The sequence below is a fragment of the Geotrypetes seraphini genome, chromosome 4, assembly GCF_902459505.1.
Source record: "Geotrypetes seraphini chromosome 4, aGeoSer1.1, whole genome shotgun sequence".
Classification (NCBI taxonomy): domain Eukaryota; kingdom Metazoa; phylum Chordata; class Amphibia; order Gymnophiona; family Dermophiidae; genus Geotrypetes; species Geotrypetes seraphini.
Window position 1 is genome coordinate 263,456,897 of NC_047087.1, and position 25,392 is coordinate 263,482,288.

Here is a 25,392-nt window from a genome sequence, read left to right on the forward strand (position 1 = left end):
GTCTCCCGGGGGCAAGAACAAAGGACATCATCAACAATATCGAGAGGATCCTGGAGGGAGCCGAGACGGAGGAGACAGCAGTAGTGATCCACATCGGAACCAACGATATCAGCAGGAGGAACTTCAACAGGACTACACTAACTGACCAGTTCAGGACCCTGGGGAGGAAACTGAGACTAAGGACAAGGAAGATAGCCTTCTCAGAGATCCTGGCAGTACTGAGAGCGGACACAAAGAGACAGAGCGAACTACAATCAATTAACGTTTGGCTGAGGAGATGGTGCGAGGAGGAGGGTTTCCACTTTGTTAGGAACTGGACTACTTTCTTGGGGAAGAACAAGCTCTACAGAAGAGATGGACTGCACCTTAGCACAGCTGGGACGAGGATGCTGGCACGCAACGTCCAGAACGTCATAGACTTGGCTTTAAACTAAGGAGAAGGGGAAAGCCGATAGTCAACCTGACCTCGACACATCGGACATCAGTACCTGACAAGGATACTGAACTGGGACATTGTAAAGGAGGACTCGGGACTGAGTGTGTATGTTTTGAAAAAGGACCTAAGGACACATTGCAGGGATCGAGGACACAAATGGACCTGGTAAGCGGCACCAACACAGAACAACAGGAGCCAGAGGGGCAAAGACATTGTGAAAAAGAGCCCAGGACTGAGTGGGAATTAGAAGAGCAGGAGGTGCAGGGGAAATAGGCAGAGGACATCACACACACACAGCAGGAGGAGGACGAAGCTCATGGGCTGGCAAACCATGAAGAAAACTGCAGGAGTACCAAAGCACGAGGGAAACAAAAAGAGAGGACAAAAAACTGGGTCTTAAACTGCCTATACACAAATGCTAGGAGCCTGAGGGCCAAAATGGGAGAACTGGAAATCACTGCCAGCAATAAGGACCTAGACATAATTGGAGTCACAGAAATGTGGTGGACTGAGGACAATCAATGGGATGTGGCCATACCAGGGTACAAACTATACAGGAGAGACAGGACACATAAAAAGGGTGGAGGAATAGCGCTGTACATAAAAGACTCCATACCATCAGCCAGGATGGTAACAACAGTATGGGAGGATGGCTTGGAATCACTATGGGTTAAGCTACAGGGAGGAGCAGGGGCAGACATTAAATTGGGTCTGTACTACCGCCCACCTGGACAACCGGAAGAAATCGACCAGAAGCTGGAGGCTGAACTGAGGCAGGTATGCAGAAGCGGAAATGTGGTGGTGATGGGGGACTTCAACTATCCTGGGATAGACTGGAGTATTGGGCACTCAAACTGCGCAAGAGAGACCAAATTAATAGAGGTCACGAGGGACTGTTTCATGGAGCAACTGGTCACGGAACCAACACGGGGCGATGCCACTCTTGACCTAATCTTCAACGGACTAGGGGGGCCAGCAAAGGAGGTGGCGGTATTACCCCCGCTAGGTAACAGCGATCACAACACGATCCAGTGCAGGCTTGAAATTGGATCATCAACTTCAAAAAAGGAAATTATGATGCCATGAGGAAAATAGTGGGAAAGAAACTCAAAGGCAACAGAGGGAAGACGGAATCCGTAGAAACAGCCTGGACCTTACTCAAGGAGACTGTGCACGAAGCGCAAAACCTATGCATCCCCAAGTTCAGAAAAGGGTGCAAAAAAAATAGAACAAAAAACCCAGTGTGGATAACAAATGCAGTGAAGAAGGCGATAAGCGACAAGAAAGCATCGTTCAGAAAATGGAAAAAAGACCAAACAGAGGAGAACCAAAAAGTGCACAAAGAACACCAGAAGGAGTATCACCGAGTGGTTAGAAAAGCAAAGAGAGAATACGAAGAGAGACTGGCAGAGGAAGCAACAAACTTCAAGTCGTTCTTCAGATACGTCAAGGGGAAGCAACCGGTGAGAGAAGAAGTGGGACCATTGGATGATGGAGACAGAAAAGGAGTAGTAAAAGAGATAGCTGACAGGTTAAATGAGTTCTTCACGTCAGTCTTCATGATGGAGAATATAACCAACATTCCGGAACCCGAGGAGATCGTAATAGGAGACCAAGACGATAAGCTGGTCGATTTAGAGGTAAGCCAAGAGGATGTACTCAAGCAGATTGACAGACTAAAGAGCGACAAATCGCCAGGTCCGGACGGCATTCACCCAAGGGTACTCAAGGAACTAAAAGACGAAATAGCGGAGCCACTTCGACAGATATGCAACCTATCCTTAAAAACCGGAGAGATCCCGGAGGATTGGAAAATAGCAAATGTCACGCCCATCTTCAAGAAGGGCGCAAGGGGAGACCCGGGAAACTACAGGCCGGTGAGCCTGACCTCAGTCCCGGGAAAGATGATGGAGGCACTGATTAAAGACAGCATCTGTGAGCACATCGAAAAAAATGGGCAGCTAAAACCGAGTCAACATGGCTTCTGCAAGGGTAGGTCATGCCTCACAAACTTACTGTACTTCTTTGAGGGGGTGAACAGCCAGGTGGATAAAGGGGAATCTATAGACATCATTTACCTTGACTTCCAAAAAGCCTTCGACAAGGTACCACACGAGAGACTGCTTAAAAAGATATGGAACCACGGGGTACAAGGGGAGATCCACCGATGGATCAAAAACTGGCTGGCAAACAGGAAGCAGAGGGTTGGCGTAAAGGGCCACTACTCAGACTGGAAAGGGGTCACGAGCGGAGTTCCGCAGGGGTAGATGCTGGGACCGCTCCTGTTCAATATCTACATAAACGACCTAGAGGCGGGAACCAAGTGTGAAGTCATTAAATTTGCAGATGACACCAAACTATACAGCAGGGCTCAAACCAGGGAAGACTGCGAAGATCTCCAAAAGGATCTAACGCAGCTGGAAAAGTGGGCCGAAAAATGGCAGATGAGCTTCAACGTGGGGAAATGCAAGGTCATGCACGTGGGAAAAAAGAACCCGATGTTCACATACAAAATGGGGGGAACACCACTAGGAGAGAGACCTGGGAGAGACCTGGGAGTGATGGTAGACGCAACACTGAAGGCCACGGCCTCAAGGAAAGCAAACAGAATGTTGGGTATCATTAAGAAGGGTATTACGACCAGGACAAAGGAAGTCATCATGCCGCTGTATCGTGCAATGGTACGGCCGCATCTGGAGTACTGTCCAGTACTGGTCACCGTATCTCAAGAAAGACATGGCGGTACTTGAGGGAGTACAAAGAAGAGCAACTAAACTGATAAAGGGAATGGAAAATCTCCCATACACCGAAAGATTGAAGCAGTTGGGACTTTTCTCCCTGGAGAAGCGAAGACTTAGAGGAGACATGATAGAAACCTTCAAGATCCTGAAGGGCATAGAAAAAGTAGACAGGGACAGATTTTTCAAATTAAGGGGCACCACAAGTACAAGGGGGTACTCGGAGAAATTGAAAGGGGACAGGTTTAGAACAAACGCTAGGAAGTTCTTTTTCACTCAGAGGGTGGTGGATACATGGAACGTGCTTCCAGAGGCTGTTGTGGACAAGAAAACATTAAATGGTTTCAAAGAAGGTTTGGATAGATTCCTAGAAGAAAAAGGGATTGAGGGGTATAGATAGGTATAGACCATTGTTCAGGCAATGGGCCTAATGGGCCACCGCGGGAGCGGACCGCTGGGCAGGATGGACCTATGGTCTGCCTCAGCGGAGGCAACTTCTTATGTTCTTATGTTCTTATATTCAAGGCTGTGCCACATCTGGGTATAAGTAGACAGATGGAACTTAACCAGATACATGCCAATATTCAGCCCATAACAGGTTAAGTTATACCAGTCATAGACAGGACTGATATTAATGCAGTCCTATGTGGCTGGCTAACTTAACTGGTTAAAGGTTCAATATCGGCAATTTTCTGGTTAAGTGCCGACTCACTCCTGGACTGCCCACAAAATAGCTGGTTTCCATTTTCATAGTTAAAGGGAATACTTAGTGGCAGTATCCTGATAAGTGCTGCTAAGTACACATGGATAGGCAGCTGAGCGCCATCTAATTTCATATTTTCTTTATTTTTGAAAAAACCATTTATCATACAAGTATCTAAATGGTTAACAATTAAATAGAATATAAAAATTAAAAATAATTTAAAATAAAAACATGGTTAAGCTAAAAGGAGGGACACACGTACGCATATACATACATGATACGAAAGGGAAACAAGGGGAGAGGAAAATTATTAAATACATCAAAATGGAAAAATAAAAAGTAAGGGGAGGGAAAAAAGAGAAGGAAGGACAATTGGTGGTGGTGGGGGGGTCGCTTCAAAAGAAGTTTTACAAAAGAGGAACAGTAGTTGTCAAGATCAGGGTTTACAAGATATAGGCGTCTTTAAAAAGGAAAGTTTTGAGTTTAATTTTGAATTTATCTAAAGAGTTTTCTAAGCGAAGATCAGCAGGAAGGACATTCCACAAGATGGGTGCTATAACAGAGAAAATGGATGTGCGAGTACCGTAGTGTCGTAGAAGAGGTCTCTTATCGAGGGAATGATGAGGAGATTTTGATTACTAGATCGAAGAGTCCTGCAGGATGCATACGGAATTAGGAGCTTATTGATAAAAGCTGGTTGGTGGGAATGTTTTGTTTTGAAAGTAATAGTATTTTGTAAGTAAGACGGAGTGTAATAGGCAGCCAGTGTGCTGTATGGAGAAGAGGAGTAACGTGGTCAAATTTTTTTTGCGTGATAGATTAGTTTCACTGCGGTATTTTGTATTAATTGGACCTGCCAAATTTCTTTCTGGGTTATACTTTGGTAGAGAGCATTACAATAGTCTAAGGTAGAGATGACAAGGGAATGAATCAGTATATTGATTGATGGAGGATCAAGTAACTGGTTAGGTACCTCTCCTTCCTAGTTTCTTTTGCTTCCCATCTGTTTCTGAATACAATTCAAACTCTTCTTACTGTCTTCTCTTCACCTCCTTCTCCCTATGCTACCCCCCTCCCCTCGTGAGCTCTGCTCAGCTGGTAAGTCCCCCCTATCTGTGCCCTTCTTTTCCTCTGCCAACTCTAGAGTTCGTTCCTTCTATCTTGCTGCACTGTATGCCTGAATCCCCACGGCGGGCTCCATCTCTGGCAGTGTTCAAGTCCAAGTTAAAAGCTCAACTCATTGAAACTGCTTTCAACTCCTAATTCTTCTCACTTAGGGTTCTGCATCCCCAGCTCTCTATGTCATGTCTAGATTATAAGCTCTTCTGAGCAGGGACCATCTGTTTAATGTCAAAATGTACAATGCTGTGTATATCCTTTAGTGCTATGGAAGTGTTAAATAACAATAGTAGTAAATAGCAGCCCCAACATTTCTTCTCTTTACCCGGAAAGCAGGCAATGCTGCTTACTGACCAATCTCATAACCCGTCACAGGGTACATACTGTATATATATTTTTTATTTTAAGCTTTCTGTCATTGTGTTGACTAAATCATACTATAAAGCTAAGGTATGATCTAAATCCAAATTTGTTTTCTCTCTCTTCTTTAAGGACTTGCTAGCTTACTATAACGTTATTGAGTCCACATTTGATGAAACAAAGCTTCCAAGCAAAAGAGTGGATGCCTTAGATCATTTCCAGAAATGTTTTGCAATTTTCAAATTATATAAACAAAGACCGGGTACCAATATTTCTGATGAAGCTCAGCAATCTGATAAGATGGAGACCAGAAACTGGAAGGCTATACGTGTGGATCTGGTTATAACCCCTTTTGCTCAATATGCTTATGCTTTACTTGGCTGGACAGGCTCTAGGGTAAGCAACTTTATAAATTTATATTTGATAGTGTGTTTTGCGTTTTTTAATTTCAGGAATTATATAAGGCCAATATATTATTTAAAAGCTCAACATGTTGCTCTACATGCTCTACACCTTTTGATTGAGATAAGTTATGAACTGTAATCTTCTTCAGCCTGGAGAAGAGATGACTCAGAAGAGATGAGATAGAGGTCTATAAAATACTGAGGGGAGTGGAGCGAGTAGATGTGAGTCATTTGCTTACTCTTTCCAAAAATACTAGGACCAGGGGGGGATGAAATGAAACTACTAAGTAGCAGATTTAATACAAACAGGAGGAAATATTTTTTCACTCAACGTGTAATTAAACTCTAGAACATGTTGTCGGAGAATGTGGTGAAAGTAGTTAGCTAAGCAGGGTATAAAAAATGTTTGGATAACTTTCCTAAAAGAGAAAAGTCTATAAGTCATTATTATGGATGTGGGGAAATCCCATTGCGTATTCCTAGTATAAGCATCATAAAATCTGTTTTACTCTTTGGGATCTTGCCAGGTATTCATGACCTGGGTACGCTATGTTTGGAAACAGGATACTGGGCTTGAAGGACCTTCAGTCTGTCCCAGTATGACAGTGTTTATGTTCTTTGTGCTTTATTGGGGATAATCTATTAATCAAAGAAAATATTTGGGGTTAAAGGAAGTAGGGAATGGAAAGAAGAAATGAAAACCAGGCTTTAGAAAAAAAACTAAAACCTTCTAGTACTCGCATCCAGATGATTAGCAATGATAGTGCCAAAAATATTTGTGTAACTAGAATCCCAACCCCTATATGCCTAAAAAAATGTGGAACCCCCCCTCCTAGTGAAACCATGGCCTTCAATATACCAGTAGAACCCACCCTTGCAAGTGCAAGAAGATTGGTAGCATGGAATGTTGCTACTATTTAGTACCTGTGACCTGAGTTGGTCACTATGGAAACAGGATATTGGGCTAGATGAACCATTGATCTGACCCACTATGGCTATTCTTATGTTCTTAAAAGCCTCCAGTGGCTGTGGAAAGGATATTAGCAGTGTGTTGGTAGGGATCCAAACTCAGCTTGCACAAGAAGAGGAGATGAGTCACCAGTGGTAGAAAAGCCGACTGAACACCGACAAAGGTGATAGGAAGCTTGTGGAAAAGAGTGCAAGACTGGGAAAAAACAGCTCAAGAAAAGGATATACACAATTAAAACGGTAGATCAGGCATGGTCCCTACTGAAAAATACTATCACGGAAGCACAAAATCTCTACATTCCGCAGATATCCAAAGAACGAAAAAATAAAAGCAAAGGAGAACCAGCATGGCTTATTAATGAGGTGAAGGATGCCGTAAGAGATAAGAAGAACTTCTTTAAAAAATGGAAACGCGAAAGAACAACCGAAGCTTGGAACAGCCACAAAGACGATCAGAAGAAATGTCACAAGGCGGTGATGGATGCCAAAAAGGTCTATGAGGAGAAAATAGCGCAAGAGACCAAAAACTTCAAGCCCTTTTTTAGATACATTAAAGGGAAAAAACCTGCAAAAGAAGCAGTGGGTCCACTGGACGACCAGGGAAGAAAAGGGTACATCAAAGAGGACAAACAAATTGCAGACAGATTGAACTCCTTTGCTTCTATCTTTACGAAGGAAGACATTACATCAATACCTGAAGCAGTGAAAGTGTTTAAGGGAGAAATAGAGGACAGCCTCGCCACAATAGAAGTGGATTTGGACCAGATATACTACCAGATCTACAAACTTAAAAGTGACAAATCCCCTGGACCAGATGAATTCACCCTAGAGTATTAAAGGAACTGAAGGTAGAAATCAGAGAACTACTGCAAAACCTTGCTAACCTGTCAATTAGAACCGGACAGATACCGGACGACTGGAAGTTAGCATATGTCACCCCAATTGTCAAAAAAGGATCAAGAGGAGAACCGGGCAACTACAGACCAGTGAGTCTTACGCCTGTCCCTGGAAAGATGGTCAAAGCACTGATCAAAGATAGCCTCTTATATCCTAAAACTATACCCTTCAGATCAGCCAAGTAGTGAAGCCTAAAATCTGCCATCCCTAGACCCCCCCTCCATCCAATTTCTTTAAATTCACTAACTGTCTGGACAGTCTAGGTTCCTTCCATAGCCAAACACATAAGGAAAGCATCTTAATCAATCTCTTCAAAAAGGCTGTTGGAACCACTATAGCAGTGTTCTTTATTGCAGGCCCAGAGGCCTGTGATGGCTCCCACCAACCCAAGTATGGCCTATTGACTTTCTCCAGTACATAGTTCCTCTCTCTCTCACTCCCCCCACATATTTTCCTCAGACTTGCTGCTAGCATATTTATATAGCGGTTATTTTAATATCTGTACCACATGGCTTTCAGTGAGCTTGAGCTATAAGCCACCTAAAATCTCACTTTTTTATTTTTGTGATGTTCTTACCTTTCATGTCCTGCTTTCATAAGAACATAAGAACATAAGATTTGCTGCTGCTGGGTCAGACCAGTGGTCCATCGTGCCCAGCAGTCCGCTCACGCGGCGGCCCTTAGGTCAAAGACCAGTGCCATATTTGAGTCTAGCCTTATCTGCATATGTTCTGGTCCAGAAGGAACTTATATAACCTTTTCTTGAATCCTTGAAGGGTTCTTTCCCCTATAACAGCCTCTGGAAGAGCGTTCCAGATTTCTACCACTCTCTGAGTGAAGAAGAACTTCCTTACGTTTGCACGGAATCTATTCCCTTTTAACTTAAGCGAGTGCCCTCTCGTTCTCTCCACCTTGGAGAGGGTGAACAATCTCTCTTTCTCTATTAAGTCAATTGCCTTAAATATCTTGAATGTTTTGATCATGTCCCCTCTGTCTTCTCTTTTCAAGGGAGAAGAGGCCAAGTTTCTATAGCCTCTCATTGTACGGTAACTCCTCCAGTCCCTTAACCATTTTTGGTGCTCTTCTCTGGACTCTTTCAAGTAGTACTATGTCCTTTTTCATGTACGGCAACCAGTGTTGAACGCAGTATTCCAGGTGGGGAGCGTACCATGGCCCAGTACAGCGGCATGATAACCTTCTCAGATCTGTCTGTGATCCCCTTCTTAATCATTCCTAGTATTCTGTTTGCCCTTTTCGCTGTCGCTGCCACACATTGCGCAGACAGTTTCATTGACTTCCCCTAGAAGAAAGAAGCAGCAGCAACAGAGAGCTCTCGTCTTCACTGTTTATTATTGGTACAGTTTCATTGGAGCTAATAAAGATGTATAGAAAGGGAGCAAACATTGTTGCTGCTGTATATTGATTGAGGGGGAGGTGGGTGCTGCAGGATTGGTCGATCGCAATCAATTAGCAATCAGGACTAGTTTGGATGGTTCTGCAGGCTGGGAAGGTACATATATGCACTGGAAACTGAACGTGGCAGGCAAACCAGGAACTGCCCATAAAAACACATACAGTGATGAAATTAGCCCCTAAATCTGCAATTTGCCCAAGCTAAAAAATTTCCTGTCGCTGGGTTTCTAAACTAGCCCAGTTTGGCAGGAAACCTGTCCCACAGGCAACACTTCTAGGGAGAAATATCAGCCATACCCTCTTCTCTGGTTATAATGGGGGGGAGGAGGGGAACCCTCATTAGTTCACAGGCTGCCTTCATTGGCTAGGTGTTGCTCTTATTCTCCTCCCTAAACTCCGCTTCACTTCCCTTCTTCTGTGTCATCAGCCTTTAAAGTAGAGATGAATCACAAGTTTGTGGGCCCCAAGTCAAGTAGCTCATAGGGCCCACTTCCCTCTTCCCAGCCACAATTGGCAAGTACATAATTTTAACATAAGAACATAGGAATTGCCACTGCTGGGTCAGACCAGTGGTCCATCGTGCCCAGCAGTCAGCTCCCGCGGTGGCTCTTAGGTCAAAGACCAGTGCCCTAATTGAGTCTAGCCTCAACTCTGTATGTTCTGGTTTAGCAGGAACTTGTCTGACTTTGTCTTGAATCCCTGGAGGGTGTTTTCCCTTATAACAGCCTCCGGAAGAGTGTTCCAGTTTTCTACCACCCACTGTAGAAATGTTTTCAATTTATATAAATATGAGTATAACATAATAATAATAATAATAATTTTATTCTTATATACCGCCAAATCAATGAAAGTTCAAGGCGGTTTACAACAAGAAGTGCTGGACAATCTGCGAAGTGGTCACAGTATAAAGTCATCGAATACAAGCCATGGTAGTTCAAGGCAGTTAACAACAAGAGGAGCTGGAAAACAGCACCATACAAAGACATCGGATAACAAGCTTACAGAATGAAAGAAGTGTAAACTAACAAATTTCTTAGGATACAAACTGGTTAAACAAATTCCTTTTTTACTGATTTTCTAAAATTAAAGTAGGATGAGGAATGCGGGATGATGTTACCCAGCCAATCGTTCCATTTGCCTGCCTGGAAGGCGAGAGTTCTGTCCAGAAATCTTATGTAGTGACAGTCTTTTATTGTCGGATAGGTGAACAGATGAAATGTATGTGTGGGCCAAATAGAACTAGCCAGATTAAATTGAGACACAAAGTATGTGGGGGCCAGGCCAAATATTGATTTAAAACAGAGGCAAAAAAATTTAAACAAAACTCGTGCTTCCAGGGGCAGCCAGTGAAGTTTTTGATAATAGGAGCTTATGTGTTCCCATTTCTTCAGCCCAAAAATCAGTCGAACTGCCGAGTTTTGGATAACTCAGAGTCTTTGAAGGTTTTTTTTTTAAGGATCCCAAGTAAATGATGTTGCAGTAATCGAGCATGCTCAAAATGGAAGATTGGACCAATAAACGGAATGATGCTGCATCAAAGTATTTTCTGATGGTTTTAAGTTTCCATAGTGTCGAGAAGTATTTTCTAACCAGTAAATCTGTGTGAGCATTTAGAGTAAGGTGACGGTCCAGAGTCACTCCCAGAATTTTTATGGAATAGACGATAGGGAAGACCTGACAATTCAAGAAAATCGATGAGTTCTTTAATTTTATCATTCGGGCTTGCCAAAAAAGATTTGGTTTTGTCTGAGTTGAGTTTCAATTTGAAGTTGGTCATCCATAATTCAATATGCTTTAATATAGATAATAGTTGATTCTTTGTCTCCGAAGACAGGGTGGTGAGGGGAATAACTATAGTGATATCATCAGCGTAGATGTAAAATTTAACTTTTAAGCTTTGCAGTGGGTTCCCCAATGAGGCAAGGTAGATGTTGAATAATGTAGGAGAAAGGGGAGAGCCCTGCAGAATTCCGCAAGAGTTTACCCAGCTACGGGATTGTTTGTTATCACTATAGACTTGGTAAGATCGTTTGCTCAAAAAACCCTGAAAACATTTTAACACATTGCTTGAAAAACCAATTGTCACCAAACAGTCAATCAGAATGGCATGGTCGACCAAGTTGAAGGCACTGCTTAAGTCTAATTGCAGAACTAATGCGCTTGTGCCTTGACTGAATAAGGTATGAAGGAAATCTAGCAACGATGCAATGACTGTTTCTGTGCTAAACCCCGATCGAAAACCTGACTGATTGTCTTGTAGAATGCTAAATTTGTCCAAATACATGACTAAATCCTGGTTGACCAAGCCTTCCATCAGCTTAACAAATAAGGGGGTGCTCGCAATAGGTCTGTAATTTGAAGTCAACTGGATAGGTTCCTTAGGATTTTTTTACGATCAGTGTGTGGCCTAGATCCTCAGGATATGTACTGGTTAGTAATAGAGAGGAAAGTCAATTGAATATCTTGGCTTTAAAAGTGACTGAAGCGACTTTCATAATATTTAGAGGACAGCAATCTAATCTACAATAGGAATCAGCGTATTTCATGTAAAATTTGCAGAATTGCTGCCAGGATGGAATGGTAAAATTGTTTCATAACATATCTACCCTGGATTCATCTTTATATTGGGCAGCTGGGAGGTTCAGATGGTTGGTTGTGGCGCCCATTAGTTTGGATCTCAAGTTATTGATTTTGTTGTTAATAAATTCGGCCAGAGCATCTGCAGATGGTGGGTGATCTGAGGTAGAACAGAAAAAGGCCTGAACATCATAGAGATTGTTGACTAGTTTAAAGAGATTTCGACTATTAATGATCGGTGAGCCAATTTTTTGGGTGTAAAAGTTAGTGCGTTTTTTTGTTAGTTTTTAAAAAATTAAATATGTGATTAACATCAAGGATCTAGCTTACTGGCTATAGTACATGTAACTAGAAATTGCTGTCTAACAGATTAATAGGAGACCTATTCCTCATGTAGACACACAATACGGTAGCTTTCACCTTGTTTTTTTCCATCACATCAAAGTCTGTTTAGTAGGTTCACTTTCAGTTGACATGGGTGAAAGTGAATTCGGTTGTTTCTGTTTCATCCTTGCACTGCAGCTCATTTTTTATCCGTCCCATATGTGAGAATAACCATACTTCCTCATAAGTTGTCACTAGTATGGCTAAAATCTGTTTCAGAGCTATATAGACATTAGGGAAGGTACATTGCAACTCACATTTCAGCAAAGTATCCATCAATTTCTATGACAGCATGCTGCTATCTGACTCTTGTCCACAACACCAGGTTATGAGTGCTCTCAGCTAATCAGCTCGGGCTGCTGTCCAGGTCAGACGGATATGTGTCTGAGAGGTGCTTGACCTTGTGAATGACTGAAGGAGTAGTTTCTGCCTCTATAGCAAAAATATGCCAGACAGTGTGAACAAAAATATAACTAGAAACAATGCTTCTCAATATATAAATCAAATAATAAGACTTGAATATAAATGTTGAAAATATAACATTTATATTCAAGTCTTATTATTTGATTTATATATTGAGAAGTCTTGTTTCTAGTTATATTTTTGTCATTGACTTTGACTTCTCACTTCTGTATATATTTGAGAGCATTTTCCTCACTCCCTATTATTTTTGAGACAGTGTGAACAGCCATTTGTAAGTATCAAGACAGTTGCCCAAGACTGTTAAGTTGTCAATAGACCCATTAAATGTCTATATCTGAAATGTTGTCCTGCCCTTTGAGAGTAAAGTATGAATCATCATCATTTTCATCAGCAAACTGCTTTTCTGTCTCTACTGAATGTCCTTTTTTTAGGATAAGAACATGAGAATTGCCGCTGCTGGGTCAGACCAGTGGTCCATCATGCCCAGCAGTCCGTTCACGCGGCGGCCCTTAGGTCAAACACCTAGAGCTTAGCATTTATAGCTGTCAAACAAAATTTTGTTGCTCATACAGGAAAGTTAGCAGTGACTTGTGGTCTCCACTACCTGTGGCACGATCAATATTGCATTTCTGCGGTACAATGGATGTTGCATTGAATCAAGCTAGAATGATATTCCAGAAATTCACCATGAAAGCCATTTCCAGGGTGCCAGCTGTCCACAGAGTCCATCAGCTTCTTTCTGTGTGTTACATCTTCTGAAGTAGCCTACAATACCGACTTTACAGCTGAGAGTTTCAACGTATCCTCAACAATGACACCTAGCTCCTTTTCAATTAAATAAATAAATTCAAATAAATATAACAAATGGTTTGACATCAAACTTCTAAAAATGAAACAACTAGCTAGACGACTAGAAAGAACTTGGGAAAAAACAGGAGAACTAGTCGACCGTAACAACTGGAGAGCTAACATAAAAATCTACAAACAAATGTTAAAAGACAAACGTAAAGCATTCTACTCCACTAAAATCAACTCATCTTATAATGGTTCACAAGGAATCAATACAAAAGAGCTATTCAACCTGATCACAAATTTATTTGACACCACTCGCTACACCTCACCCACACACAACATTAAACTATCCTCTGCAAATTACTTAGCTCTGTACTTCGATTCTAAAATTAAGAACCTTAGAATCCATTGTTCAACAAACGACTCTTGTGATCATCAAATAGCGAACACCCAAGGAAATGATATACCGGCAGACATGATCTGGAGCTCCTTTCAGGATTTAGAGTGGAATGATTATATCAAATTATATAACAAATACTCTAGATCCTATTGCGTTCTGGACTCATGCCCCCCAGAAATTATGAAAGCAGCACCTTTAGAATTTAAATTATCACTGATGCAATACTTGGCTTACAACCTAAACAATGGGAAATTCCTCTCTAATAATGGTCACATTATTATAACCCCAATTCTAAAAAATCGTAAAGTATCCTCAGCCCTAATATCCAACTATAGACCGGTAGCTTCCATTCCGTTTATTATAAAAATTATGGAGGGATTGGTTCACACCCATCTGATGGGTTATCTTGATCAATTCTCTCTCCTCCATGAAACTCAATCTGTTTTTAGGCCATTATTCAGTACGGAGACAGTAATTGCGGCTGTCTTAGACAATTTGCACCTACTGTTTAGTAAAGGCCTTAATGCTCTGATAATGCAATTCGATATGAGTTCTGCCTTTGATCTAGTGGACCACATGAAACTGCTGCAATGCCTAGATGCCATTGGTATCCGAGATAAGGTGCTGAACTGGTTCCGAGGCTTCCTTATATCCCGCACCTATCAGGTTCTTTTTAATTATGAGCTTTCCGACACCTGGAGCAATCCATCTGGTGTGCCCCAAGGTTCTCCACTATCCCCATTGCTCTTCAACGTCTACATGTCCTCCCTGGGCATGAAGCTAATCCAGCTAGGGATAAAACTATTTAGTTATGCAGATGATTTTACGATTATCATCCCATTCACCAATTCTGTCTCCGAAACTATTCCCAAAGCTTCAGAAGCTATAAACATGATGGAACAATAGATGACAAACTTTAGGCTCAAACTTAATTCAGATAAAATGACTTTTTTCATTGCTTCACCACATCCACATGACATTAAATCACCCCTCTGTATCAATAACCTTAGTTACCCTATCCAGCCCTCCATAAAGATACTAGGTGTAACTCTGGATCAATGCCTAACCATGAAAGACCAAGTAGACTCCTTAATCAGAAAGGGATTTTTCACTCTCTGGAAACTCAGATCCCTTAAAGCTTATTTTGTTACATTGGTTTTTAGAATCCTAGTCCAATCCCTCGTACTAAGCCTGCTTGACTACTGTAACATCGCCTATTTGGCAATTTCCCCCAAAAATATGCGACGCCTACAACTGTTGCAGAATCTTTGGCAGTCAGACTAATCTTTGGACTAAAAAAATTTGACCATGTGACACCCTACTACCGGCAGCTACATTGGCTGCCGATGAAGGCACGCGTAAAGTTCAAATTTGCCTGTTTCTGCTTTAAAGCATTACACGGACTTGCCCCCAAATACATTACTGACCTTTTCTCCTTCTCAACCAACAGACACAAGAGAAGTTCACATTCCAACTTCGTTTCCCCCCCAGTGAGAGGTTGCAAACTGAAAAAACACCATGAATTCCTTCTCTCACACCAAGCAGCATCATGGGGTAAAGACCTAGAACAATTACTTTCACCCTCTACTTATGAGGTATTTAGGAAACGTCTAAAAACACACCTGTTCCTAAAACATCTTGACAACTGATCCACTTATCTCTTTCCTCTCAATAGCGACCTACTGTCCTTTTGATCACTTTTCTCCTCAACAATGAATTTCCTGTCTAATTACTTCTCTTTCTTCTTCCCCTCTTGAAGTCAGTCAATTTGTACCTTTGCTTAATCTTTTGTAAACCGCATAGAACTTCACAGTATTGCGGTATATAAGCTGTTATTATTATTATTATTATTATTCATGGGCAGCGAGTGACTCCTAACACAGAACCCAGCATCACATAGCTATAGTTCGGGTTTCTCTTTCCCACATTCATCACTTTGTACTTGCTCACATTAAATATCATCTGCCATTTTGACACCAAGTCTTCCAGTCTCACAAGGATTCTTGCAATTTAAAAATATAAAATTTCAAAGGGGCTTGCCTCTTGATATACTGCCATTCTGTAGTACAACCAAACAGTTTATTATACATAACCACACAAAATAAGGGAACACACTTCAAACTAACAATTATATAAAGCAACTAGTGTGCATTTTATTCTTTTCCTTTCCTGATGAGGGTATGACATATATTTATAACACTATAGAAAAATGGTCTCGGAGACACAACCAGCATAGAGAGTAGAAAAACTGCCCAAATGAGCTAAGCTTTTCTGGAGCACAGAAAACTATCATTGGCTGGTGTTGCCAGACAAAAAAGAAGGTATGATCTCTCCCTTGGAGGCCAAAGAGAGCAAAGAGGGGAGTATGGAGACAGGCTTAAAACTTTACTTTTTTTAGAAGCAGGTGGGGAGCAAGATCAGCTGAGAGCTGAGCACCAAGTGTAAAATGTTGCAGTCTGGCACAAATTGTTTGCCTAAGTGGTGGGCACAGAGAGAGTCACACAGAAGCAGGAGCAAAAGACTCCCTACTTAAATTAAATACAGTATAAGTCTCCTGTTCATTGTCTCTTATTATTTTTTTCTTTATTCAGTTTTTTGAAAAAAGAAAAAAACCAACTCTATGGGAAACTGCATAATTGGAGACTGTAATTGGAAGTAAGTTCAGCCGGGAGTGAACTGTTGTAGCTTGGAAGGATTTCAGTGGGGCACATTTTGTTCCAGTGCTCAGCATGAAGAGGCTTTCTGAAGCAGGAAGAAGGATTTCAGGGTGGCACATTTTGTTTCCGTGCTCAGCAGAAGAGGTTCTCTGAGGTTGCTTATTTTTGGTTTTTCTGTAAAGACAAGTCTTCTCTTTTTGGGTTAAAAAAAAAAAATACATCTCTGCATTTTTTAGTTGAGAGAACTTTTTTTGCATACAGTTTGGTTTCCTGGCTGGGGATGACTGTTTTTGATGAACTACCAGGTTTTGTTTTGTTTTTTTTGAGTACTCCTTTTTTCCCTACAAGAAAGTGGATTTTTAGTTGTGCTCCTTTTTTTCAGGAAGTGATAGTTTTCTGTGCTCCAGAAATGCATAGTTCATTTGGGCAGTTTTTCTACTCTCTATGATGGTTGAGTCTTTGAGGCTGTTTTTCTATATTGTTATAAATATGTTATACCCTCAGCAGAAAAGGAACGGAATAAAATACACACTAGTTGCTTTATATAATTGTTACACTTATTATATGCATATACTTTGTCCCTAGTAGACTCACAAGCTGAGCTTTTGTATTTGGAATGATGAAGGTTGACTTGCATAGTGACAAGATGCTGCAGTGGGAATCCAATCCAGTTCCCCAGATTCTCATTCTACTGCACTAACAAATACCAGTGGTCTCAAACCCGTGGCCTGCCAGGTACTATTTTGAGGCCTTCGGTATATTTATCATAATCACAAAAGTAAAATAAAACAGTTTCTTGATCATATGTCTCTTTAGCTATAAATGACAATATTATTATTAAGACTTAGCTAAAAGGAAAGATTTATAAATTATAAAGAGTTTTACCTCATGCAAAATTGTCATTTCTTTAATAAGACATTAACTATTTTTTTCTGAGGCCCTCCAAGTACCTAGAAAGCCAAAATGTGGCCCTGCAAAGGGTTTGAGTTTGAGACCACTGCTATATACTATACAGTAATACTGTCCTTAAATAACTTAAATCATATTGCCTGACATCAGTGACATCAGTGTCAAGCTATCAACAGTGAGAAATGTTAATGATAGGTTATTGATTACTGCTAGCAGTTATGCATATTTTGATTCTTTCAGCCCCATGCAACAACTCCATCATGGCTTGCTTTGTCACAGGTTTACCAGATTGTTTTGACACCTCTTCCAAAGACAAAGTGATCTGCTTCAATTTCTTGAAATCAACACTCACAAAATTTGTTTCTGTTATATCTTGCCCTCTGTAGTGAAAAGACAAGTTTCATGGCCTGCCAGGTACTATTTTGAGGCCTTCGGTATATTTATCATAATCACAAAAGTAAAATAAAACAGTTTCTTGATCATATGTCTCTTTAGCTATAAATTACAATATTATTATTAAGACTTTTCCAAAGGAAAGATTTATAAACTATAAAGTTTTACCTCATGCAAAATTGTCATTTCTTTTTTTAATCTTTATTCATTTTCACTTACAATAAGTGTGACAGTAAGTAAAACATTTTAACATTAAATATATCACTTAATATTCAGCAATAATACAAATCATATAACCTTAACTCCCTCCCTTCCCACCCTTTCATAACAAATATTTTTATATGATATACTAAAAATTATCCCTCCCCCCACCCTGAATATTGAACTTATAAATTTAAGGGAAAAAAATGGCATCTATTCATTTCTTTAACATTAACTATTCTTTCTGAGGCCTTCCAAGTAACTACAAATCCAAAATGAGGCCCTGCAAAGGGTTTGGGTTTGAGACCACTGTACTAGAGAAAGCTGTTATTAGTTTTTACTTGTTCAGAAAGCTATTCTTCAATTTCTCTCTTGGTCTGATTAGGACCTGCTTTTCATTTTTTTAAAGGATATCTTACAGATTTAATAGCCCCTTTCACATTTCAATTTACAATTCTAACAACTATTAGGTCTTCATTCAACCCATTTTAACCTAATGGAATATATTTGATCTGGGGCTTCTAGAATGTAATGTTAAACTACAATGCCTTCAATGATAATGTCAAACGGCTCTAGCACTATGATACCAGAACACGCATTTAAAAGCTTTTATCAACATATCCAGTCCTGAATGGCCATTATATGGAAATAACTGTGAGTCACTGAAGACCTAGGCAACATTCATAGCAGGGATCTCTGTCTGAAAATTATGTATGTTCCAGTGACAGTTCAATAAGTCTACTTACAATTTTCAGTTATTTTATATAATAGCGTGTCATTTAAAAGATGATTCAGATCAGAAACACTTAATAAAGCACATTTTTCTATGGCAAGATGAGCTAACACTGATCCTCTCTTAGGAGCTGGCATGAAGAGACTGCTATTTGAATTAGATGCACTATCTCGCAAAAGTCATTGCATATTTCTTTATAGCACTCACATTGCAGAGTGGACGGGAAAGGAAATTCTCTATAAATAATGACTTTCCATTATTTCATGCGCACATTGTTTAACAATTGTTTTGAATAGATTCAAATTATAGTGCATTTCAGTAAGTCATATATCACAACTCATATTTTTCAATTGAAGCTTTGACAGTTGTTTAATATCAGACATTGATAAAGGTCATTTTAAGCAGTACATGTTTTAAGCAGTAAAATTGAATTTGTCACAAATATTGGCTTATAATTGAGTAAATAGCATATTGGAGTATTTGGAAATACTCAAATATTTCTTTGTGTTAATTTCTCAAATTATCTGTACTGCTTAAGCCAAAGTGAGTGTGATTTCATTTTGTGCTGTATAATAATTTATGCATGTTTTGTTTTGAGCAGCAATTTGAGCGTGACTTACGGAGATATGCCACCCATGAAAGAAGGATGATGCTGGATAATCATATCTTATATGATAAAACTAAGGTACAACTTTCTCCTTTAAATACCGCTATCTACTTTGTAGTTCACTAGGATATACAGTACTCCCCTAAAATTCACGGGGATTCCATTTCAGGAACAAGCGCAAATTTTGAAAAACCGCAAATTCATTTTTTCAGCTGATCGAAGGCAGGAAAGGGCAGCTGGGGTGCCAGCGGGTACTTAAATTGTACTTACAAAGCCAGGCACATTTTCCGACCACCTCTTCCTGGTACTAAAGTCATGGTTACACCAATCAGGAGCTGTTTTGATACGCCAGATAGCGTGTCAAAGCAGCTGCTGATTGGTATAACCATGACTTTAGTACCAGGAAGAGGCAGTCGGAAAATACTGCGAATTACTGAGTGTGATTTGCGAACCGCAAATTTGTGGGGTTTACTGTATTTTCAATTCATTCCTAAGTATTTTGTGAGCTCTATGGTTTGGAGATGATTGCCATTGTTCTATACCACAATGAAAACTTTTACAATAAACAAATATTCTTTGAAAAATATTTTTTTTTCAGGGAGCTCACAATAAGTAAAGTGAGGGGACAATTTTATCTCTATGCCAAAGTTACTAGACTTCTACAAACTCTTTAGACTGTGTGACAAATGTGCATATCTACAGGCAAAGAACAGTGAAATGACATTAATATATTCAAAATGCAATGCTTGCATGAGACTAAGGGCTAAAAAAGGAGACATGACAAGGCTAACTGGCCCTGAGTAGTGTTATGGCCATATCGAGCTCTTATGGACATAAAGCAAGATGACAGCTCTTCTCGGATATAACCAAGGGCAGGCAGAAAGTTTGTAGTAAGCAGGTTGACTTAGGTACAAGCACAGAAAGAAAGTGTAATCTCCTGAGGACAGTTGAGCTTCTAAGGCCATCAGCTGGGAAACCTCATTAGCACAGTGGGTGTTAGTATGGTCAAAGATGGATGATGAGAAGAATGAGAACAGTAAAAAAAGCAGAAAATGTATGCCTGGCAGCTGAGAGGTTACCTTAGCTAGAACAGTGCAAGCAGAATTTATTAGGTTGACTAGGTGGGGCATATGGTTCTTTTTTGACAATATTCTTTATTCTAGACTTTAGCACATAAACCATTTTGCTTGTCTCCATTGAAGGGTAGTATATAAAGTGCCAAATAATATCCCCTCTCTAGCACCAGGTATTTTCTTATGTCTTACCCCTCCTTACCAGGTTCCCATTGTCTCTCTCTCTCTCTCTCTTTTTTTTTAGCTCCCCATTTCTACCACGTTCTTAATAAAACATGTCCCCGTCCTTTGCAAATGGTGGCGTTTTTCACAGCGTGATTCAATATATTTCCTTTTTTGAACCATTAGTGCGAGGTTGAATTAGTCATCAGATGTCGATTTGTTGACTTTTACACAGACATGTGAGACTCCTGAGGCAGGCCATTCAGGCCGAAACATGTACATGTCGGAGTCGGTGTTTGTTGTATTGAAGAAATAAAGGGTGTTTGTGTAACACTATGAGTTCACCAGTCTCCTTTGGCCTTTTCCACTCCTTCGCATCTGCGTGAGTGATTGTGGATTTGACTCTCCTTTGTTACCCCTTCCTTTGTTTCACACATTCTCCGTTACCTTCTGTCCCCTCCCAAACCATCCAGGTCCATCAAACCATCTCATCTAACTGTGCTGCTGCTTGGTAGGCCTGAACTCAAGGTGGATGGGCCTGTGCCCACTGATTTGTCTAGTGTCTTTATGTACTTAGGGGCCCCTCTTACTAAAGCTTAGTGCATGCTAATAGAATTAGGACACGTTAAATGCTAAGAAGCCCATTTTATACCTATGGCCTTCTTAGCATCGAGGGATGGATTCTGTAAACAGCACTACTGTCGGTGGCCACCTAAAAGAACGACCGCCGATCATGTGTCACTGATTTACAGAATTGTGGCTTTTGTCAAAGGTAGGCACCAGAAATGTAGGCCAGGGTTTTAAAGACCTATATTTCCAGCACCTACCTTTGACGAGAATCGTGTCTACAGAGGTGCCTTAGAACACCTAAGGTCGTTTCTGGCATTAACCATAGTTACTTCAAACTTAGGTGTTCTAGGGCACCTCCGTAGACATAATGAAGGCACCATTTTTCTAGGCACCAGTAGGAGCCTAAATTTTTTTAAACAATTTTAAAATCGTTTTTACATAGCTTTACCAATTAAGTTGGGTGCCAGTAGGGTATCTACCAATGCCTAACTTAAGGCGCCATTTATAGAATATGGGCCTTAGTGCATTCTACTTTAATGTGCACTAATCTTTAGTAAAATGGCTGCTAATTTTTTTCATTTTACAGGTTTCCTCTCACTTATGATTTCAAGTTTCTTCTTCTGTTACCATTTTCTCAGCCTTTCTACTAGATTTTTCTACCCTACTGCTATCTTTCTTCTTCAACCTACATCATTCCTAGCTTCCATTTTGTTATTCTTATTTTTCCTACTGTTTGTCATATCTATACTTTCTTCCCTCCTTCATCCACTTCACCACAGTCCTCCTGCTTATATATGTTTTCCTCCTTTCCCATCTCTTACATAACGGTTTCCCCTTCTCTCTATCTTGGTTCCCTGTTTTCTCCCTTAGCACCAGTCTTTCCTTTCTATCGTCTTCTTCCCAACTTTCCTTCACTTTTCAAGTTTATTAGGTTTTTATATACTGCCTATCAAGGTTATTGAAGCGGTTTTACAATCAGGTACTCAATCATTTTTCCCTATCTGTCCCGGTGGGCTCACAATCTATCTAATGTATCTGAGGCTATGGAGGACTGAGTGGCTTGCCCAAGGTCACAAGGAGTAGCGCGGGGTTTGAACCCACAACCCCAGGGTGCTGAGGCTGTAGCTTCAAACAGTGCACCACACTCTCCTCATCTCTTTCCTCCATCTTCCCCCTCCCTGTTCATCCACTCTCTTCCCCTTCACACCTGTACGTGGCAGTACACACTGTTTGTCACTCGAAACAACCAGGTTTTCAACTTGGAAGCCTTAATTCAGATCTTTCAAGAAGGATATGTACAACAGGAGATACAATGCATGGTTTTACAGCTGTATAATAGGAAATGTCAAACAGATCTCCCTTTCCAGTTTGGGTATGCATGCAGTGCAGTCGATTCATGGTGACATACACACCTTGAAATGATGCCTGAAATAAATTTGTACTCGTGCTTTTTTTTTTTTCTAGTTCATTTCCTGTCAAGGCTTTTAAGGTAAAATGACATATTTTGGTTTATAGCCCAAATGTAAAATATTGGCTAGATTTTTGTAGTTAGTTTTCTTGCTACATTGCTAGTAGCAAAGTTTTTATTTTATAACATTTATCATTGCCAATAATCAAAAATGTCTGCAGTAGTTTACTTGTGTAGCTCAACAAGATGATTTGACTTCATGTGCGGTAGTCTAATTTAGCAACATGGCTGAAAATGAAAAATAGCCTTTGGAAGCATGGGGGTCATTTAAACTTGCTAAAACTGAATCAAAACACATACAGGAACTGCAGAATTGCTAATATTGATTTTTAGTGCGATTAGAGTTGTTTGTGGAGACATTCCTATAATTAAACACTGAGTCATTGTAAACAGATGCACAAACTGTCATTGTCTAAATGTTTCCAGTTCTTTTATATTTCTCTGCAAAGTAGCAATTATGCATTTGAGTCGGGGAATCTGCTGTTTGATGCACCTGGCTTGGACTAGAATTAAAACAATCAGTTTTTTTTTTCTCTTCATAAATGAAAAACAGCAACTCATCCACCCCCATAAAGCTGCTTTCAAAACAGAAGGGATTTTTGTGTTTATATATATATATATATATATATATAATCATATTCACAATAATTCTCCATTTACATTTTACTGATAAATTCCAAATTCATTTTTATGAAACTAAAGAAAATAATATAATTTGACTGAAATTTTCTTTTTCCTTCTGTTTTGAAAATGAAATGAAAGAAAAATGAATGAAAGTTTGTTCTTATTGGGGTCTTTTACAAAACTGCTGTAAGCATTAATGCGTACTAACCATACATTAAAAAGGCTTGCTGCAGGACGTTTGCTGGCATCCCTTGGTAAATTTACCTCGCTGCGTGTGTACACTGCGAGCTAGAAAAACATTTATTATTTTTTTTCTAAGGGCAGTGGCGTACCTAGGGTATGTGGCACCCGGGGCCCATCATTTTTTGACACCCCCCCCCCCCCATGTAAAATTTTTTTTTTTTTTTTTTTTTTGCAATAACCATGAAATGGAATAAATGGTCAGAATAGAAACAGGCAGTGAAAATTTTCTTTTATTGAACCTCATTTATGTAACCATTATTCCAAACATAACATAACATAAATTATGTCTGAATTGTCATGACATCAGAAGTACATATGGAGTAGTTGCAGGTGATGCTTGGGACAGTTCTGATTATGTTAGTTTGGTTTTATGTGTTTTTTGAATAGAAGGGTTTTTATTTCTTTTTTTAAGGTTTTGTAGTTTGTGGTCGAGGTCAATAGGTTGTAGAGTTGGGGGTCAAGTGTTGCAGCTCGAATGGCTAGGAGGTTGTCGAACAGTTTTTTTCTTTTGACGTTTTTGGTTGGAGGGTGTGTGAATGGTGCGTGAGTTCTCCTATGTCTGTTTGAAGTGGATTGAATTATTTAGCTGAAGAAATTAGTTACCCCCCCATTCCACACACATTAATTCTCTTCCATTTTTGTTCCCATTATAAAAAAACACTGATAAGTTCCCAGGAAAAAAATACATTAAAATAAGAAGTGAAAACAAAGGCCCCTACAGATGAGAACATAACATAAGAATAGCCTAACTGGGTCACACCAATGGTCCATCATGCCCAGTAGCCCATTCTCATGGTAGCCAATAGTGCTGCCCGATTCAGAGAAAAATATTTCATTCGATTCGATTCACCCTGTTGAATCGATTTTTCGATTAGATTCACTGTTAATGACACCGCTTTTTAAGTTTAAACAAAGTATAACAATAAATTTCACAACAACAATAAATTTCACAAAGTACTTAAAAAAAAAAAATCACATTTTTCCATTAAAGCAGTTCTGGAGACATTTGCTTGAACAGTCTTTTTTCCCAGTCCATAAGCAAGCAATATGAAAAAGATTTCCTTAATTATCTACTCAAACATTTTTGCTATTTACTTTCATTGTACCTAAACTATTATTCAGTAGAAAAAATTTAGTTTGTTCAATCAAGCAGAACATTCACTCATAGAAGTCCAATGTCCACACAGGATTTGATTGAACAAACCAAATTTTTTCTACTGAATAATAGTTTAGGTATACTGAATAGCAAAAATGTTAAAGCCACACAGAAAAGCAGTAAAAGTCAATAGGTTCTCCAAGTGGGAACAACCTGATGTCTCAGCACTTGAGGAAAAGACCACGTAATAATGTTTATAAGATAAATCATATAAATGATTATACTGAAGCAGGGTGTCCTCAGCGTGAGAGGTAAGCGAGAGGAGAGAATTCTCCAGTGCTTTACACAATAAGGCTCCTCTGCCTGCAGTGCACACCATCATAGGACACCTCAGGTGTGCTCAAATTAATCAATGTGATAAATTAAACAGTGATAAACAATTGGTCAATCACAAGAGTGCAAGATCAAACAGGTTGTTCCCACTCAGAGAACCTATTGACTTTACTGCTTTTCTGTGTGAGTAGATAATTAAGCAAATTTCTGATAGCCTACAGAACTGATTCTCACCTTCCATCCCCAGCCCCCAAGACTTACCAGACCCCCCCTGCCGATGCATTTACTTACTGCCTGAACTGGATATTAAATCGTGGGGAAGAGAGGAGAAATGCGGGGAAAGAGCCAGCCAAAACTAGTATTTGTTGCTGCTGAGTGCACCAATCCAGGGCAAGCAGACGCTTCCCCCATGTCTTAATAACAGACAATGGACTTTTCCTCCAGGAATTTGTCCAAACCTTTCTTAAAACCAGCTACGTTATCTACTTTTAACATAACTTCTGGCCACTTCATTTTTAAGCTTAGATCTTTCCTTCCAAACAGAGACCTTGCTAGATGTCAAATACAGCACAAGGTAACTTCACATGGACTTAACTGTGCAGGAAATGAATCTCCTCATACACCCACCATATAGTGCAAAAATGTGCAAAGGTCTGTTTTTTTCTTTCGATCACTACATAGCCTAATGCCACACAAGCAGCGCTGTTA

At 40.0% G+C, this 25,392-nt stretch overlaps 1 protein-coding gene across 3 annotated transcripts in view; it reads left to right on the forward strand.

Annotated features, from left to right (window-relative positions):
- The window catches only part of DNTT (DNA nucleotidylexotransferase), a 286,754-nt gene that overhangs the window by 192,624 nt on the left and 68,738 nt on the right, over window positions 1-25,392 (forward strand). For all 3 annotated transcript variants that reach the window (XM_033942402.1, XM_033942401.1, XM_033942400.1), the window contains 2 exons: window positions 5,489-5,752; window positions 19,110-19,193. In XM_033942402.1, coding sequence (XP_033798293.1) covers window positions 5,489-5,752; window positions 19,110-19,193 — 348 coding nt within the window. The remainder of the gene's footprint in view (window positions 1-5,488; window positions 5,753-19,109; window positions 19,194-25,392) is intronic.